Source organism: Adiantum capillus-veneris, chromosome 13 (genome assembly GCF_014529385.1).
Source record: "Adiantum capillus-veneris isolate H3 chromosome 13, ASM1452938v2, whole genome shotgun sequence".
NCBI classification, from domain to species: domain Eukaryota; kingdom Viridiplantae; phylum Streptophyta; class Polypodiopsida; order Polypodiales; family Pteridaceae; genus Adiantum; species Adiantum capillus-veneris.
Window position 1 is genome coordinate 32,649,712 of NC_140943.1, and position 16,973 is coordinate 32,666,684.

The window sequence follows — 16,973 nt, forward strand, 5'->3', positions numbered from 1 at the left end:
CCATGGAAGAGTTGCCATGCCTTGCTTGAACCCTTGCTAAAAAACAACTGATATAAGTCCTGCTCTAATCGAGCTAGAAACGCCCTCTTCTTCCGTCGCATTTAGCGTCGAGAAGCAATCCGCGACTGCCTATGAGTGATGACTCCTAAAAGTACCTCCCTCATCATACCATCTATTTTGAGGTATGCTCCCAGAATGTCATCGTTGCCTAGGCTCTTTTCCTGGTCTTATTTTGGTTGTTCTTGTGTTGTTTGCCTTGGTTATTGGTTTGCTGGCTTGCTGCTACTCTCAATTTTCTCTACTAGGATTCCACAATAGGTTGTCCACATGGTCGTTCTCATTAGAGCCTTCTTCATTGTCGTCTTGGAGTTTCCTCAGCTCTGGTTTTCAGGAGCCACCCTCAACAAGTGGATTGATCTCTATATTGGTCGATAGCTCCTTCTCTGCTCGAGTGCAACGCTCTACTACTCACTTTGTGGCATCCTTTTGCAATCTCTGGGTAATGTCAATTGTTTCTTCTCCCTCATCTTTGTCATTGACTACTCTCTCTCTTCTGTTTATTCATTGGCTTTTTTCTGTTAGCTACCACCAGTTGGTGGGCATATGCCAGATGCATAGTCACAAGGGACGCGTCCCTAGGAGTGGGGACGGGGCTCAAATGGAATTTTTAGTGTAAAAAAGAGGGCGGGACAGCAAGTGGGGACAGGAAGCCCAAAAATGGGCGTCCCGTGTGACTATGGCCCGATGTCAAGCTCTTGCAGATGCTCTTTGTCTTTTTCACCATTGGTGCCTTTTTGTGGTTCAGGTTTTTGATATATAGTTGCAAAGTATGCTTTTGGTGGAAGTGCCTATCTTTCAGAGGCTGCTGTCATCCTCTCTTCACTTAGCTTGCTAGGGCACTCTGTTGTACTCTCCTTGAGAGAGGTTTTTCCCGTGGCTTTCAGTTTTCGCAGTTTGCCCATGTCGCTAGTTGTATTCAGTTTTTATAGTTTCCAGTTTGTTGCTTTCGGGCATGCTTTTTAAACAATGATGTACTTGCCCTCAAAGTCGGCACCAATTGGACATTTTGAGGGATCTTTCAAGTAATAGAAATCATCCTCTTTCTGAGAGAGAAGAAGAAGAAGAAAGTTTTAACGAGAGAGAGAGAGAGAGAGAGAGAGAGAGAGAGAGAGAGAGAGAGAGAGAGAGAGAGAGAGAGAGAGAGAGAGAGAGAGAGAGAGAGAGAGGCTAATGTTGATTCTGAAACTATGCAGGGTGTGGAGAATCAAGAAGCCTCATGAGGGAGTTGTCAATGTCTTTATCATTAGATGAAAGCTTGCATTCTCTTATACAGCTAAGAGTTGTGTATATAAATCTGGATAAAGGCTTAAAGAAAATTTTCTCTGAAAGAGTGAGGTATCCCACCTTTACATTCTTCTGGCATTCAACCCCATTGAAGTATAATGGGAAACTCAGATTACAGAACATTTTGACAGCCATCCATCGCGCTATCAGACTGAATCTTTGGGATCTACCTTTGAAAAAGCTTGAGACAGCTGCTGATTTGGAGAGTTTTATTGGATCCACAGAAAAAGCTGTTATTTTATTCGATTTTTGCAACTACACAAACAAGATTCGGAAGAGTAAGCATCATCAGGTGGTTGACAAAGCTATAATTATGTCTCCTGGAAGTAATAACGTTGGACAGGAAAAGAGTGACAGGTTTGTGAAGAATTCCACCATGAATGCTATGCCTGAAGTACTCGAAGGTTTAACACAACTGATTTCAAATGTTGGGGAGGATCAGACTGAGTCTTCACTCAAACAAAGTGGTATGTCACTCTCCTTGAAATTCAGTTTTGTGATGGTTGCACACATTTTTTCATGTATTTATGAACGTGCATTTTTGTAATGCGTGTGTGTGTACGTACACATACATGTGTACGTACACATACATGCAAATGCATACATACATAGACACATACATGTAAATATATACATACATCCACACACACATCCCATCCCCCCCCCCCCCCTCCCCCAAACGAAGATTGTTCATATAGATGGCCAATACAATAACGAGACGAAGCAACTGATACGAACACGCATTGTGTGGTGGTGAAACTCACTGAAAACTTTTTAAGGTGGTCACCACTCGAAGGCAGACATTTCCAGAATCATTTCATTTTGAGTGGGATGTATTAGTCAGGTTTCAGAGATTATCTGTTATTGGTCGTCCGAACCAGTGCCATTATTGTCATGCCTTGGGACATGGTGTTAGAGATTAGGGATTGTTCTAAAGGCACTCAGAGGCAAGCATGACAGAGACAGAGCCAGAGCCAGAGCCAACGAGCTAGAGACTCTGATCATCACTAGTAGCAACAGCAGCATACTGAGAGACAGAGATTGGAGCAACAGCAACAGAGTCAGAGAGCTGCTTACAGTCAGAGTAGTACCATGGTCTACAGGAGGAGAGAGATGCTGTTGCATCAGTGCCATAGCAGGATAGTCCTTCATGTGAGAGACAGCTTTCACAAGAGAGAGGTGTCTTTCCTTGACTTTAGTAGTCTGCAGATAGCCAGGTCAAGTCTCTTGTTGAGGAGACAACAGAGGCACGAGATTTGGAGGTTGGGGGTCCTTTAGGGGTCCGTGTGATAGGAGAGGAAGCCATACCAGACTTGCCTCCCCCACCTTCGGCTCTTCCTTCTACATGGTTACCCCTTGAGTTTTTGCTTGTTGGACCTTGGAGGACACCGGAGGAGAGGATTAGACCTGGTCCATTAGAGATAGATGTTTTGCTTATTCAGCTCACAAAGAGGAGAGTCCATGTGTTTATTGGTAAAGACACTCCTACTTTCAGGACCACTCTATCTCCAAAAGCAAGGGAAACTAGTTATTGGAATGAATTTTTAGTAGTGACAGAGCTCATGATTGCAATTGAGGGATTCTTCCAATCACTTGGGATGTCAGAGGAGTATAGTGAGGAGCTCTTAGAGTCGACAGAGGATGCCATGGGGAGGTGAGTATGGCTTTCAATATCTGACTCATGTATTTACCTTGTACTTTCCTCATCAGACCAGATTGGCCATGTCCACCGTCGGTGACAGTGGAAGATTAGAGAGGCAGCTGTTTTGTAGGTTCAGATGAGGTGAGTTTGAGTAGTTGGTTCAACTTGGACTCAAGAGATGGTCAAAGGCATTTGTAGAGGATATTTAGTACCTTGGATATGATGTCTTCTTGAGATGATACAATACACTGCAGATACTTGCTCACATGGTTACAAAAAGTGTCTTGGAGAGTGTGGAGGAGGATGCCTTGTGCACATGTCTTGGGGACCATTATATATCTCCCCTTATGGTTCCCCTATAGACTTTGGTCACTTTCTATGTTCATTTATAGCTTTGTATTTGCTGGAAGTTTTCCCCTATTCCATGTTATATCCCTCTGGGGATTTTTCACTTCTGTTGTATCATGATGTATTATGGCTTCCGTTGTGCTTTGTATATTTTTTTGTGGTATAATCCGGAAAAGAGAGAGAGAGAGAGAGAGAGAGAGAGAGAGAGAGAGAGAGAGAGAGAGAGAGAGAGAGAGAGAGAGAGAGAGAGAGGGGGGGGGGGGGGAGGGGGGAAATGAAATGTTATATTAACGTCTTCGAAAAAGCCAAAGTGACCTATGAGACCAGAAAGTTACAATGTGGTGGATCTGATACAAAGTCAGAGTAACAAGATGACAAAATGACAAAATAAAATACTATGGAATCCTAAACTGCTAGGTGTGAACTAAGCAGCTAGCTGGGATAGCTGAATCACAGGAGATCTAGCATCGGTCGTTGGCGGATCTCATCAATCTCCTCCATGGTTAGTAGTCTGACCGGGCGTCGTGCATGCCTGGCCAGAGTGCTCCGAATCTTCTGACGTAGCCTCCGTCGATGCTTTGTAGTCCTCCGCAGTCGTGGGCGCCTAGATTTCCCCAGTTCAGTCGCTCGGTTGATCAGTGTGCCTTTGGTGTGAGACGAGGGGGAGCTCTGTTGTGGGAGTGGCTCTTGCGGCTGTCCCATGTCCGTTCTGAAGAAGTCTGTGATCCGTCTTTGAGACTGGCTAGCCTCGCCACTCATCAGGCTGTCTCTGTGTCTGCGCAGCTCGAGCAAGAACAAACCCAGGCATCTCTGATCCTCGTATTCCATGACTCTTGAGAGTGGTCCAAAACCCTCTCTGAATAAGCAATGGAAGCGGGCCTCGTATCTCGTAGTAGACGGGGCAGCGGCATGTATAATGCAACTCTGTCTCAGGTTCCATGTCACACAAGGGGCATGTCCTGGCCTCTGCTGGTACTCCGCTGTATCTCCCAATCTCAATCCGCAGCTGGTGAGAAGATGTGCGTAACTAGCCAATAGCACATTGTATCCCATGAGACAAGTGGGTGTCCATGTATGTGGGTCTCGTCACAAAACCATCCTCCGTAAGCTGGAGAAGCTGGTCTCTTTAGAAAGCCATCTTCGTGCCCAATTCCTGTGCTGGCTGTATCCATGTCCTCTTGGTATCTAGCTGGGTCAGGTCTTGGCGGATGAGCTTGGTGATTTCTGACTGTGTAAGAGTGAGAGATGGTGCATCCAATGAGTATTGGAATGGTGGCAGCCTGTCTATGCTGAACCCATGCGCCTGACACCATGATGCCATCTCCCCATACTAGCATGTTGTATCTCCTTGCATGGCTAACTGTCGAGAGGACTCAAGTGCAATGCGAGCATATCTGTCTCTAGGAAGTTCCCATGTGCGGTTTATGAAGGAGACTGATCTGGTGAGCACCTCAACTACTAGTGGGGGGGGCCGCTAGCTCTGCTCGGATAATGGCCCGTGGTACTGATGCCTTGGCTCTAATGAGCCGCGAGATCATAGAGATGAGAGGTTTCTCCATGTTCCCCCATCCATCTGTGCGACCCGGTCTCCTGCGGTGATCTAATGAAGGTCCCCATATCTCAGCTCCATAGAGCAATGCTGAAGCCACCAAAGTGTCAAAGAGCCAGAGATTCGTCCGGGGTTCCTGAAACTGAACCTGCGAACACATCCTCTCCAATCTACCTAATGCTGCGTGGGCTCTAGTCAGTCTGGTCTCTGCTGCTCTTCTCAGTGAGAATGCAGGTCCGCTAAAAACCACTCTAAGGTAAGTGTAAGCATCTGTGTACTCCACAGTCTCCTGGTCCTATGTGAATGTAGGTGCTGACCTCTTGATCCATTGTGGGGTGGTATTAAACACCATAACCTTGGTTTTACCAAGGTTGACAGACAAACCACTTTCGTGGGCAAACCTATGCAAAGCATCCAATTGACGTTGCATTCCCTCTGGGGATTCGGAGATCAACACTATATCATGAACATATAACAAAAGTGGAATCCATGTTCTGCCAACTGTGCACCTCTATCACCATCGCTCTCAATGTAGTCAGAAACCTCATCCACATACATACCGAAAAGAGTAGGAGAGAGTGGGCAGCCCTGCTTCACCCCAATAGTACATGCCCTACCACTAATCTGTACAATGCCATGACCCCCAAATGAGCTCTGTGGGTACTCCCATTTCCTGTATTCTGCGCATCAATCTAGCTCTGGGTACTGTGTCAAAAGCTTTGCGGAAGTCCACAAAGGTACAATAGATCCGTCTCCCATGAGATCTGCCCTCCTCGATGATGGCCCTGAGTGTCAGGATATGGTCAAGAGTAGAGAACCCTCTCCTGAACCCTGCCTGCCCAGCTGCACACATTCCTTCCCTCTCTGCCCATCTACTCAGCTGTTGCTCAAGAATGGATGCATACAACCGTGCCAGTGTGTGTTCAATCATGATAGTGCGATAATTCCCAGGCTCCATGTGGTCTCCTGACTTGAAGATAGGTACAAATTCGTAGATAGGCTCCAAGTGTCCGGTAGACCCTCACACATGGCACGGTTAAATATAACTGCTAGAAGCTCTGCTAGTAGGTCTTTGGCATGCATGAAATGCTCAGCGACTAAGCCATCATGATCATATGCCCTTCCAGTCCTCATCTTGTCAATGGCTTTCTTCACCATCTCAGCGGTGAAAAAAGCACATGTGTGTAGGCATGGATCGGGGGGGTTGGGAAGGGGCGATTGTCCAGGTACTGTGTACATAGATGATGCGTACTGACCCCAGGTCTCTGTGGAGGAAATAGCGGGGGGGGGGGGAGGGACTGCTCATGAAAGAGCCGCCACGCCTCACGTGAGTCCCGACTCAAGAATAGCTGGTATAGATCCTGCTCGAGTCGAGCCAAAAAAGCCCTCTTCTTCTGCCGCACCAAGCGTCGGAAGTCAATCTGTGACTGTTTGGGAGTGACGTCCCCCAAAAGCACCTCCCTCTGAAGTCTAGCTCTAGTCTTGCGGCACTTCTCATCGTACTAGCTGTTTTGAGGCATGCTCCCTGATCGGCGTCTCTGTTCAGGCTGGGTGTGTGGGTATGCCTCTGCTGCTGCATCGTCTAATGTCTGTGTCAGTATAGTAGTTAGCTCCTCCAGAGGTCGCCGCCGGTCCTCAGTGCATAGGCGTCTGTAGATCCCGTCCATGTATACAGAATCCGTCTCCTGTGTGAAGGTGTAGCGAGTAGGGGCTGCTACCCGTGGCCTGTGTGCTACACTGAATTGGAAGGAGATGGTCATCGACACCAAAGGATGATCCACTGCCACTCCGATCGGTCTGGGCCCAACTGTGAGATCCTGGATACTAGAGATGAGATTCGGCTGTGCCATGACATAGTCCACTGTGCTGGCTCCATGTCTGTGTGGGAAGCATGTAAAACCTCTCGCAAAACAGGAAATCTCTGTAGGCCATTCAAGATGGCCAATCCATGTGCGGTGCCCATGTCTATCAGGTGTCGCCCATACTCAGTATATTCCACATCGTGTGATAGTCTGGACAGGCTTCTCTACAACATCTAGCTCTCTCAGCATCTCCTCTGAAGTATCATAAAACACTGTCTGGTGATGGGCAGTCTTAGCATTGAAGTCCCCTAGAATGATAATGTCACCATCTCTAGAGAACTCTCATATGTCATCATCCAAAATAGAAAAAGGGGATTGTCCTTTGGGTGATGCATAGGCTGATGTACTCGGGGGAAAGTAGCAAATAGCAATGTAAAGATATCTGCCTGACTCTGCTTTCAGTCTCTCTCACTTGTACCTAGTCTGCTCATCCCTATGGGCTATATGTATCAATGGCTGCAGATCTTCTCTAAATAGCATTGTCACTCCCCCCGACCCCCAGAGAGAGAGAGAGAGAGAGAGAGAGAGAGAGAGAGAGAGAGAGAGAGAGAGAGAGAGAGAGAGAGAGAGAGAGAGAGAGAGAGAGAGAGAGAGAGACTATCGTACGCTCACCTCCCTCATGTCGTGAGGAGATTGAGCGCCAGCCTCTCATTTGGAATGCTACAGTTCTTGATTCTTCGGTTAATCCACCTCGTCAGCTTGGAGAGAGGACTCACATTGATTGGGCTGCTTGGGACTCTGGCCCTGCTGCCTCTATGCGGTTGTTTTATGAGACACGTATGCTGGATGCAGATTTTGTGGCAGAACATTATGACATTGGTCGCGGGGTGCCAGACAGACTGCTTGAGATCGATTCTGCCATTCCTTCACAGTGGGATGCAGTCATGTGCGGCACGGTTCAGATGCCCCCTCATTGTGGCTGGGAAGGCCTCTTTGACCAGAGCACTCTCTTATTAGTTTGTTTGGACACCATGCTATTCACAGTTGACACTGACAACTCTCAAGGGATTCATGCTCGATTGACATACGCTGCCACTTCTCCACTACTTATCTCCTCCGGCGCCCGATGGGAGGCCATACGAGTAGTTGGCTCACGCGGGAAGCGTCGTTGTGTTGACCCCCGTTTTACTTCCGCTGACGCTGCACTTTGGAGGCTTTGGGTGTGGGAGGGCCGTGCCCTATCGCAGCTTTATTGGGACCCAGGAGAGTGGCATTGGCCTCACTCAGATCCCACAAGTGCACCTGTATCCTCCATAGATCCAGCCTTCATGCTTACCTCCACTAGTTATCGACGAGGGACTTTGGCTATGCTACCACAGATTGCTTGGCAGGGAGATTCGCAGACACGTGATGCAGTTTTCTCAGTCATCACTAGTATTACACTATGGAATATTTGGAGAGCTCGTTGTCTTCACATTCTCAGTGCGGCTCCACAGCTCCTTCAGGATATCCTCACTGCCATTTGGTTAGACACCATTCACACCCTGATTTGGCAGTGGGATTCGTCCTCCGGTCCATCTAGAACCGCCGAGGCTCGTCGATTTGCCTTCCTTCGGCGTTGGGCACGATCCCCACTTTTCTTCACACTGACAGGTGGTCAGATTACTTGGCATTACCACCATGAGATTGTTCTAGTCGAGTAGTCACTATAGTGGCTCTCCTCCTTTCATTCAGCTTGTACACCCCACGTGATAGGCTACTTTGGCATCCACTGGGATTGTTTTGTACTCAGTAATTTACAACCCTGACTTTTTCCAAAAAGAGAGAGAGAGAGAGAGAGAGAGAGAGAGAGAGAGAGAGAGAGAGAGAGAGAGAGAGAGAGAGAGAGAGAGAGAGAGAGAGAGAGAGAGAGAGAGAGAGAGAGAGAGAGATGAAATGAAATGAAATGTTATATTAACGTCTTCAAAAGGCCAAAGTGACCTATGAGACCAGAAAGTTACAATGCGGTGCCTCTGATACAAAGTCACATTGACAAAAAAATAAAATAAACTAGGATAACAAAATATAAATACAGCGGAATCCTAAACAAGCTGATAGGTGTGAAAAGTGAAAGGCGTGAAATGTGTGAACTAAGCAGTACAATGTGTAGACAATATGGGAGGGAAGTAGAGATCCATCTTCATAGAGATTCATCTTCATCTGTGCTCTGGATGATGAAAAAGTATGGCTCGAATCCTTTGCTGTAGCCTCCTTCGAAATTGTGTAGCTCCTCTTCTCCATCCGGGTCGTCTAGATCTCCCTAGCTCCAATGCTCGGTCTATGAGAGAGAGAGAGAGAGAGAGAGAGAGAGAGAGAGAGAGAGAGAGAGAGAGAGAGAGAGAGAGAGAGAGAGAGAGAGAGAGAGAGAGAGATGAAATGAAATGAAATGTTATATTAACGTCTTCAAAAGGCCAAAATGACCTATGAGACCAAAAAGTTACAATTGGTGAATCTGATACCATGTCTGAGTACGTAAATTACAAAGTTACAAAGAACTAACACTAAGACGCTAAGGAGAAAGGAAATGTGGGGGGGAGGGGGTTTGTGGGTTCAGATGAAATTTCTCATCGGTCGCTGTCGGATCTCATCGACCTCCTCCATGGTCAGTACTCTGGTTGGGCGTCTTGCATGTCGAGCTAGAGTGATCTGTATCTTCTGTTGCAGCCTTCGTCGGTAGTGGGAGACCCCCGAGGTCGTGGACGTCTGGATCTGCCAAGTTCCGTGGCTCGATCAAGCAGTGTACCTCTAGTATGAGTAGGCTCTGAGATTTGCTGTAATGACTGCTCCGTTGGCTCTCCTTTGGCTGGTGTAAAGAAATCTGTGATTCGTCTCTGGGACTGTCTTTCCTCTGATGTTCTTAGCAAGCTCTCCCTAAGTTTGCGCAGCTCTAGCAGGAACAATCCGAGACACCTCTGATCCTTGTATCTCATGACTCTAGAAAAAGGTCCGAACCCTTCTCTGAACAGGCAGTGGAAGCGGCCGTGTATCTCATAGTATGCCGGGCAGTGACATGTGTAGTGCAACTCTGTCTCTTGCTCTAAGTTGCATAGTGACATATCCTAGCTCCTGCCGGCACCCCTCGAAATTGGCCAGTCTCGATTTGGAGCTGATGTGAGGATGTGCGTATCTGTCCAATAGCGCATCTTATCCCATGAGATAAGTGTGTGTCCATAGACGCAGCCTAGTCACAAAGTCGTCCTCCGTGAGTTGGAGAAGATGCTCTCTGTAGAAGGCCATCTTCGTGCCCAACTCCTGTGTCAGCTGTATCCATGTGCTCTTGGTATTTAGCTGAATCAGATCCTGACGTATGAGTCTGGTGATCTGTGTCCGTGTGAGAGACAAGGAAGGTGCATCCAGGGAGTATTGAAGTGGAGGTAATCTATCCATCTTGAGACCATGTGACTGAAACCATGCTATCATCTGTCCATACCAACATGTTGTATCGCCTTGTAGAGCTAGTTGTCGAGATGACTCCAAGGCAAGCCGAGCGTATCTGTCCCTGGGGAGATCCCATAGACCTTGCATAAAAGAAACTGATCTCGTCAACGCGTCCACCACGGGGGGGGGGCTAGCTCGGCTCGGATAATCTCATGTGGTACTGAGGCCTTAGCCGGAATCATCCGAGCTATCATAGAGACCAGAGGCCTCTCCATACATCTCCATCCATTTGTGTTGCCAGATCTCCCATGGTGGTCTACTGAGGGTCCCCATACCTGAACTCCATAGAGCATAGCTGGAGTCACTAGAGTGTCAAAAAGCCAAAGCTTTGTTCGCGGTTCCTGAAACTGAACCTACGAACACATCCTCTCTAGTCCTCCCAAAGCTGCATATGCTCTCGTCAGTCTAGTCTCTGATGCTCTCCTTAGTGAAAACACCGGTCCACCGAAGACTACCCCAAGATAAGTATATGCATCTGTGTACTCCACAGTCTCCTGGCCATACATAAATGTGGGTGCCGACCTCCTGACCCATTGTGGTGTGGTGTTGAACACCATAACCTTGGTTTTCCCCAGATTGACAGACAATCCACTGTCACGAGCAAATGTATGCAGAGCATCCAAGTGACGCTGCATCCCCTCTGGTGAGTCAGAAATCAGCACAATATCATCATCATATAGTAACAGCGGAATCCATGTCCCTGCTATGCATATCAGGGCAGCCGTAGGGCGCCTATACCAAGAGGTCAGATGCAAACTCAAGACAAAAACAGGTTTCTCACAAGAATTCAAGAGCACCATGGGAGTTAAACAAGGATGCCCTTTGTCACCTACGCTTTTCGGACTATGCGTAGACGAGCTTGATGACTTCATCAACGAGGCTATGAGAGAAAGGGGAGATCACCCTAGTATTGGCACTTTCACGCTGCTTCTCCTCATATATGCCGATGATGTAGTTCTCCTTGCCTACAATGCCCTCATTCTACAGAAACTTCTGGATGCAGTACATGCATTTTGCAATGCAACGGGCTTGTCAGTCAATGTAGCCAAAACAAAGATTATGTCAGTCCACACATGTAGAAATGAGAATCAGCCCATCATCACGTATGCCGGGAAAACACTCCAAGCGCTTGAGAGTTTCAAGTACTTGGGCATCTATGTTCCCTCAAACCATGCATGGGGGAGTTGCGTGCAAAACAGAATTGATGCAGGACATGCAAATTACTATGAATTTGAGAACATGTGCAAGCAGAGTGTCACAAAGCGATGGGAAATTAAGTCTATGGCATTTGATGCATGTGTGGTCCAAACAATACTTTATGGTGTAGAGGAATACTTTATGGTGTAGAGGTATGGGGGGGGGGAGTATCCCCGCTAGCACTTGGAACGACATTGAAAAGATACAAAAGAAATTCCTATGTAGACACCTGGGGATCAAAACTACCACCCCATACTCAGTGATGCTTTTGGAGACAGGCAAGAGACCTTTGGAAATGCAAGCCTTACAGAGAGTACATAGATACCTCATGAAAGTTAAGATGATGCCAGAGAGCCGTCTACCCCACAAGGCATGGCAAACCGGATGTAAGCCGCAAAAGAATTACAAGAGTAAGTTTCTCACATCTAGTCTTGTAGAAGACATACGGAAATGGTTCTCTAGATGGAATGTGGGAGACCATGTGGACATGCATATAGAGGAACACACCGAACATGAACATGGGCTGAATTTTGACATAAGCATACTTGAATCCCTACACACCAGATGGAAGACAACAGACACAGGTCCAAATTTGAGTACTACGGCAAGCACATCAATACACAGTATTGGGAGACCTACAAGATTGGGACACTCAGATGCATATAAAGACACCCATGTCCCACCGGGCAAGACGAGCCATTACTTTGATGCGGACGCGATCACACATGCTCAAGATTGAAACGGGAGGGTGGCTGAATATTAAGGAAAATAGGAGGACATGCCCACAATGCAAGTTGAACAAAGTGGAAAGCGAGGCTCATGTCACCGTTGAGTGCCCAACATACGCACACATCCGTGTTGAATTTCCACAGCTCTTTCAAGGGAATGTCACCTTTGAGGAGCTTCTCTCTCGGATACACCCCTCCCCGGTAGCTTTTTTTTTTTCCGAGAAAAAGATCCTTCTATTAGTTAATGAAAGCTGCCCGTAGGGCTACAACCACCTCTGCAAGAGAGGGCTACAACAAACATGATGGGGAGACTCTCCCAATGAAAGAACAACATATATACAATGAGGCTAAATCAAGGGATGGGAGGAGGGAAGAGCCACACAAGTGGTCGGTAGTGTCAGCTGAGCACACCTTGGACAATGGTATAGAAAGGCCCAGGGCGCCAGAGTCGAAGGAAAGCCTCGCGGCGCTCCCGCATGCGGTCGGAGCTGCCCTGTAGTCCCTCAAGCTGTCCTCTGAGAGTATGGATCAGCTCTAGCCAAAAGTCACGAATAGTCTCTGCTGGCGGCACAAAGCGGGCCTCAAAAATGCGGAAACAGCGGGCCCGCCAGATGAACCACAGTGTCAGGCCACTGATGAGCTCCCAACACTCCTCTCTCTCACTGCACCACTCCTGTGGAGTAAGCTCTGTAGTAGCAGGCTGGAGTGTAGGACGCCCCCCCTGTATCACTATCATCCTGCTGGTGGATGATAGCTCAAACTGAAGTGCCGGGCCCGTGAGAGTGGACCAAGCCGCTGCCCCCCAAGTGTATTGTCTAGCCGTGGAGAGACTAGGCATCAGCCGAAGAACTCGTAGCCACACCTGCCGGGCCGAGGGACAGTCCCAAAGACAATGACGCTGACTCTCCACCAACTGGTCACAGGTTGCACATGCGGCCGAGAGACCACTATGCACAAGCCAACTCCCTACTGCTGTAGCTCTGTGTGCAACCAGCCACTGAAACAAAGTGACGCGCCTCGGCTGTCTGGAGTCCCACAGCCTCTGCCAAAATGCTGCCAAGAACTGGACTGTGAGGCCCTCCTCCTGCCAATGACGTGCTGCAGCGGGGCGGGCCTCTCTCTGTGCTGCAAGTATATGACGTCCAAGCCGAACAGTGTACTGAAAGAAGGGGACTCCTGGGTGGTCTACAGAAGAGAAGGGGTCCCTCCATAGCCACTCACCAGGATCCCACTGTACTCGTGCCAGTGGACAACACTCCCAAGCCCATAGCCTCCAGTGTCCAGTCTCAAGAGCTGCTGGGTCAGGGTCTATGACGCAAGTCCTCCCACAGATGCCCACAACGCGGATCCTCTGAAAACAGCACTCTGCTACCTGCGGGGCCTCTACTGCAACTCGCTGTAATCGTCCCCCACCCTGAAGCTCGAAGAACAGGGCTGGGACAGTCTCTGAGCAGGCCTGACTGAAATGAGAACCTCCAGTCGTGTGAAGGCTCCCATCCACCGGGGTGCTACTGGCTCGAGAGGTGTGAGCCACTCAGCTGGAACTGACTCTGAGATGTCTTGACACATGCTCTGCACCCCTCTCATGCCCTGCAGCTGGAAACCCTGCACCTCCTCTGACAAACCTGTGAACTCTAGCCAGTCACCTAGAGAGCGCGCTGGACCTGCTGCCATGGGACCCCCCAGGAAACATGAGGTCGACTACCAACCAAGTGGCCTCTCTGAGTGCTAACCATGGGGTTCCAGATGAGGGGCTGCTGTAGGCGCTCCTCCGTGCACATCGGCTATCGCTGCTCCAGGCCACGCCGTAAGAGCTCCCAAGAACGAAGCAAACTCACAGCGAAGCGGTCCTCTAGTCTCCTCCTCAAACCAACTCGGCGCATCTCTGTAAAGTTCCATCTAGTCGAAGGTTGTCAAGGGCCGCCTCTGCAACAAGAACTCCTTCCAGGGCTCCTCACCTAGAAGAAGTCCTCTGACTATGAACTTCCCTAGAAGGGCTCTGCTCTACTGTGCTGGATCAATGATCCCAAGCCCTCCCTGAGAACAAGGAAGTGTGATGACCGACCAAGCCACCTTGGCTCAGGCCATCTGAGTGTCACGTCCTGACCAAAGGAAGTTCTTGATCAACCTCTCTACCTGGCTGATACAAGAACTCGAGAAGATCCAGCAGGTAGTGATGTACCACATAGTCGCCAACAGCACCTGGTTGGCAACTACTACTCTACCAGCCAGCGACAGACGTGCTGAGCTCCTGTAACAGCTTTCTCCTGATGGACAGGAGAAGAGGAGCAATCTGCTGCTCGAGAGACAAGTCCAAACCAACCTGACAACCCAAGTACCGAACTGCAGTCCCTGGGGGAATCCACCTGAAACCCTCTCCTGGCATCCAATCTGGCACAGGAGCACTACCAACCGAGAAAGCCACTATCTTTCTCCAGTTGATCAGTGCGCTCGATGCACAACAGAAGGTCTCCAGAGCTTGCTCACATCTGTGAAGATTGGCCTCCTGGCCATCTAAGTACAAGGCTGAGTCATCGGCAAACTCAGCGTCCAGTAGCTCCTCTCCGCGAATAGGGAGTGCTAAGCCCCGAAGACCAACCTGCTGTGACACCAAAAATCTGCTCATGGCTTCCGCATAGAACAGAAAGAGAAAGGGGCCAAGAGGACAACCTTGTCTGACCGAGCGTGTGAGCATGAAGCGCTCACCTCTCCCCCCTGCCAAAAGCACGTGACTGTGAGCCTGTCTGTACAAAGCTGACACCCCTCTGATCCAAGCACGTGAGAAGCCCATCCTGCGGAGAGTGCCCTCTAGAAAGTCCCAGTCAACTCGGTCGTATGCCTTCTCAAAATCGAGAAGAAGAATCACAAGGTCCTCACCACGGAGCCGTGCCAGGGCAGAAGCCTCCCAGAAAGTAAAGATGTTGTCAAGGATACTGCGTTCCTTGACAAAACCTGTCTGAGTCCCATGTATAAGGCTCTCTAAAAGTGGCTGAATCCTCAAACTTAGAGCCTTGGCAAGAATTTTGTAGGCTGAGTTGAGGATGGTGATGGGGCGCCACTGTCGAATCTCATCCAAGGAGCCACCCTCTTTGGGAATGAGGTAGATCAAGCCCTCACTCATGCTGTCAGGCATCACTCCTGTGTGCAAAATGTAGTGAAAAGCACTACAGAGATCTGGGCCAAGCAGGTCCCTGTACTCCAAGAAAAAGCTGGGAGTCAACCCATCGTCACCTGGACAGCTACCACGAGGGAGGGCCCTTAGAGCTGTATGCAGCTGCTCAAGCTGAAGTGGCATCTCTAGCCTCTGGCGCATCTCCTCTGTCACAAGACATAGCATCGGTGCCCAAACCTGCTCCCTGCATGCATCCTGTCGCTCTGACTGAGGCTCAGCCGACAGTAACTCACGGTAAAAGTGAGTAGCAACTGTACGCATATCCTCGGGCTCACAAGCAACTGACCCATCGGGCCTCCTCAACTGAATGACCTTGGCATGCGAGTGCCGAGGTCCCATTGTCTCAAAAAAAGCACCAGTCACTCTGTCACCCACCTGAGTCCACTGAGATGCCTGTCGGTGAAAGGCAAACTCATGACGCCTCTCCTCTATGCTAGCAAGCTCCTGTCGAGCCTGCTGTAACTGCAAGTTCTCCCATGTGGTGAGAGAACTCTAAGACCTATGTATGCAACCATCCCACCACTGAGTCAAGGGACCACTATGTCTCGGCCCTACCACAGAGAGGGAAGGAGAAACCAACTGCTGAGTCCAGGGCCTCTGTCCCCCTAGCGGCGAGGAACAAAACATGGACCCTGAAACAGGCTGCCTCATGGTCTGCTGGGGAATCGCCTAGAAAACGAGTGAACCCGTACTCGAAGAAGTCCCAGTGGCGTCGGATGTCAATGCTCGTCAGCCGACGAGGGATGGCTGCAAGGGAGGATGTCTGAATCTGCAGAGGGGGCCGCAAGAAGGGCTGATCCTCTCTCGCTAGGGGACTCGCGGCAAAGGCGTTGCCAAGAGATCTCCTAGCCGCCGGCGAGGGACCAGTCTCCTGAGTAGACTGAGGAACTGGAGCAGGAGGGGGGAGAGAAGGAGCTGGGGAGAGTGGAGGAGAAGAGGGGCGGGATGGGGCGACAGAGGTAGAGGGGCGAGGTGGAGAGGCGACGGGAGTAGAAGGCGGGGAGGATGAGGCAAAGGGGGGGAACTCTGGGGGGGGGGGAGCGGCTATCGATGGAGAAGCGGAGGTGGGGGTTGGCGCAGGGATCTCCTCCTGCTCAAGAGGACCAAAATGGTTCCCCGTGGGAACTCACTGCTGCTGAGTAGGCACCTGAAGGCCACCTTGAGTGCCAGGCTGACGCTGTGGCCCATGGCGTCGGCGGCCACGGGCCTGCTGCCACCCCTCCTCCGCTGGAGCCCCAGGCTAGGAGGGTGGCTCTGCATCTGTACGTTGTGCCGTTGGCTGTGGCTGCGGGCCAGCCCTGGTAGGCTGGGGCTAAGGCTGTGGTACAGGTCGCGGCCTCCTCCGTGGACAGGCCTTCGCTAGATGGCCCATTTGTCGGCAAATGAAGCACTGGTTCGGGAGGCCCGAGTACTCCACACTCTGTCGAAACCAACCCCCAGTCACCCGAGGTAAAAGGATAACCTTCGGGAGCGTGTGGGTATCTCTGACCAAAACTCGAACTGAGGGAATGCCAGCTGCCTTGGGAGCTACTGATGCTGCCGTGCGAGGTGTCTCCAAGACAGTCCCAATGGCGGAACCGATCCTGGAAAGAAGTGGTAGGTACTCGCTCCGTAAACCCGGAAAGCGGACTGAGATGGGGATGTCTGCCTCCTCTACTAGAACATCCGAAGCTGGGTCAAAACCATGTCGCCACTGTCGAAAGTGGGCACGTGA

General features: G+C 49.8%; 1 protein-coding gene across 9 annotated transcripts in view; it reads left to right on the forward strand.

Moving 5' to 3' along the window:
• LOC147443783 (uncharacterized) overlaps positions 1–16,973 on the forward strand; it is a 153,738-nt gene that overhangs the window by 28,945 nt on the left and 107,820 nt on the right. For 3 of the 9 annotated variants that reach the window (XM_086526573.1, XM_086526575.1, XM_086526577.1), the window contains exons 1-3: positions 1,256–1,395; positions 1,476–1,622; positions 1,694–1,811. In XM_086526573.1, the coding sequence (XP_086382699.1) occupies positions 1,721–1,811 (91 nt within the window). In that variant the 5' untranslated portion in view covers positions 1,256–1,395; positions 1,476–1,622; positions 1,694–1,720. Of the gene's footprint in view, positions 1–1,253; positions 1,812–16,973 lie in introns of those variants that run through there. The other 6 variants (XM_086526572.1, XM_086526574.1, XM_086526576.1 and 3 more) reach the window with 3 other exon arrangements.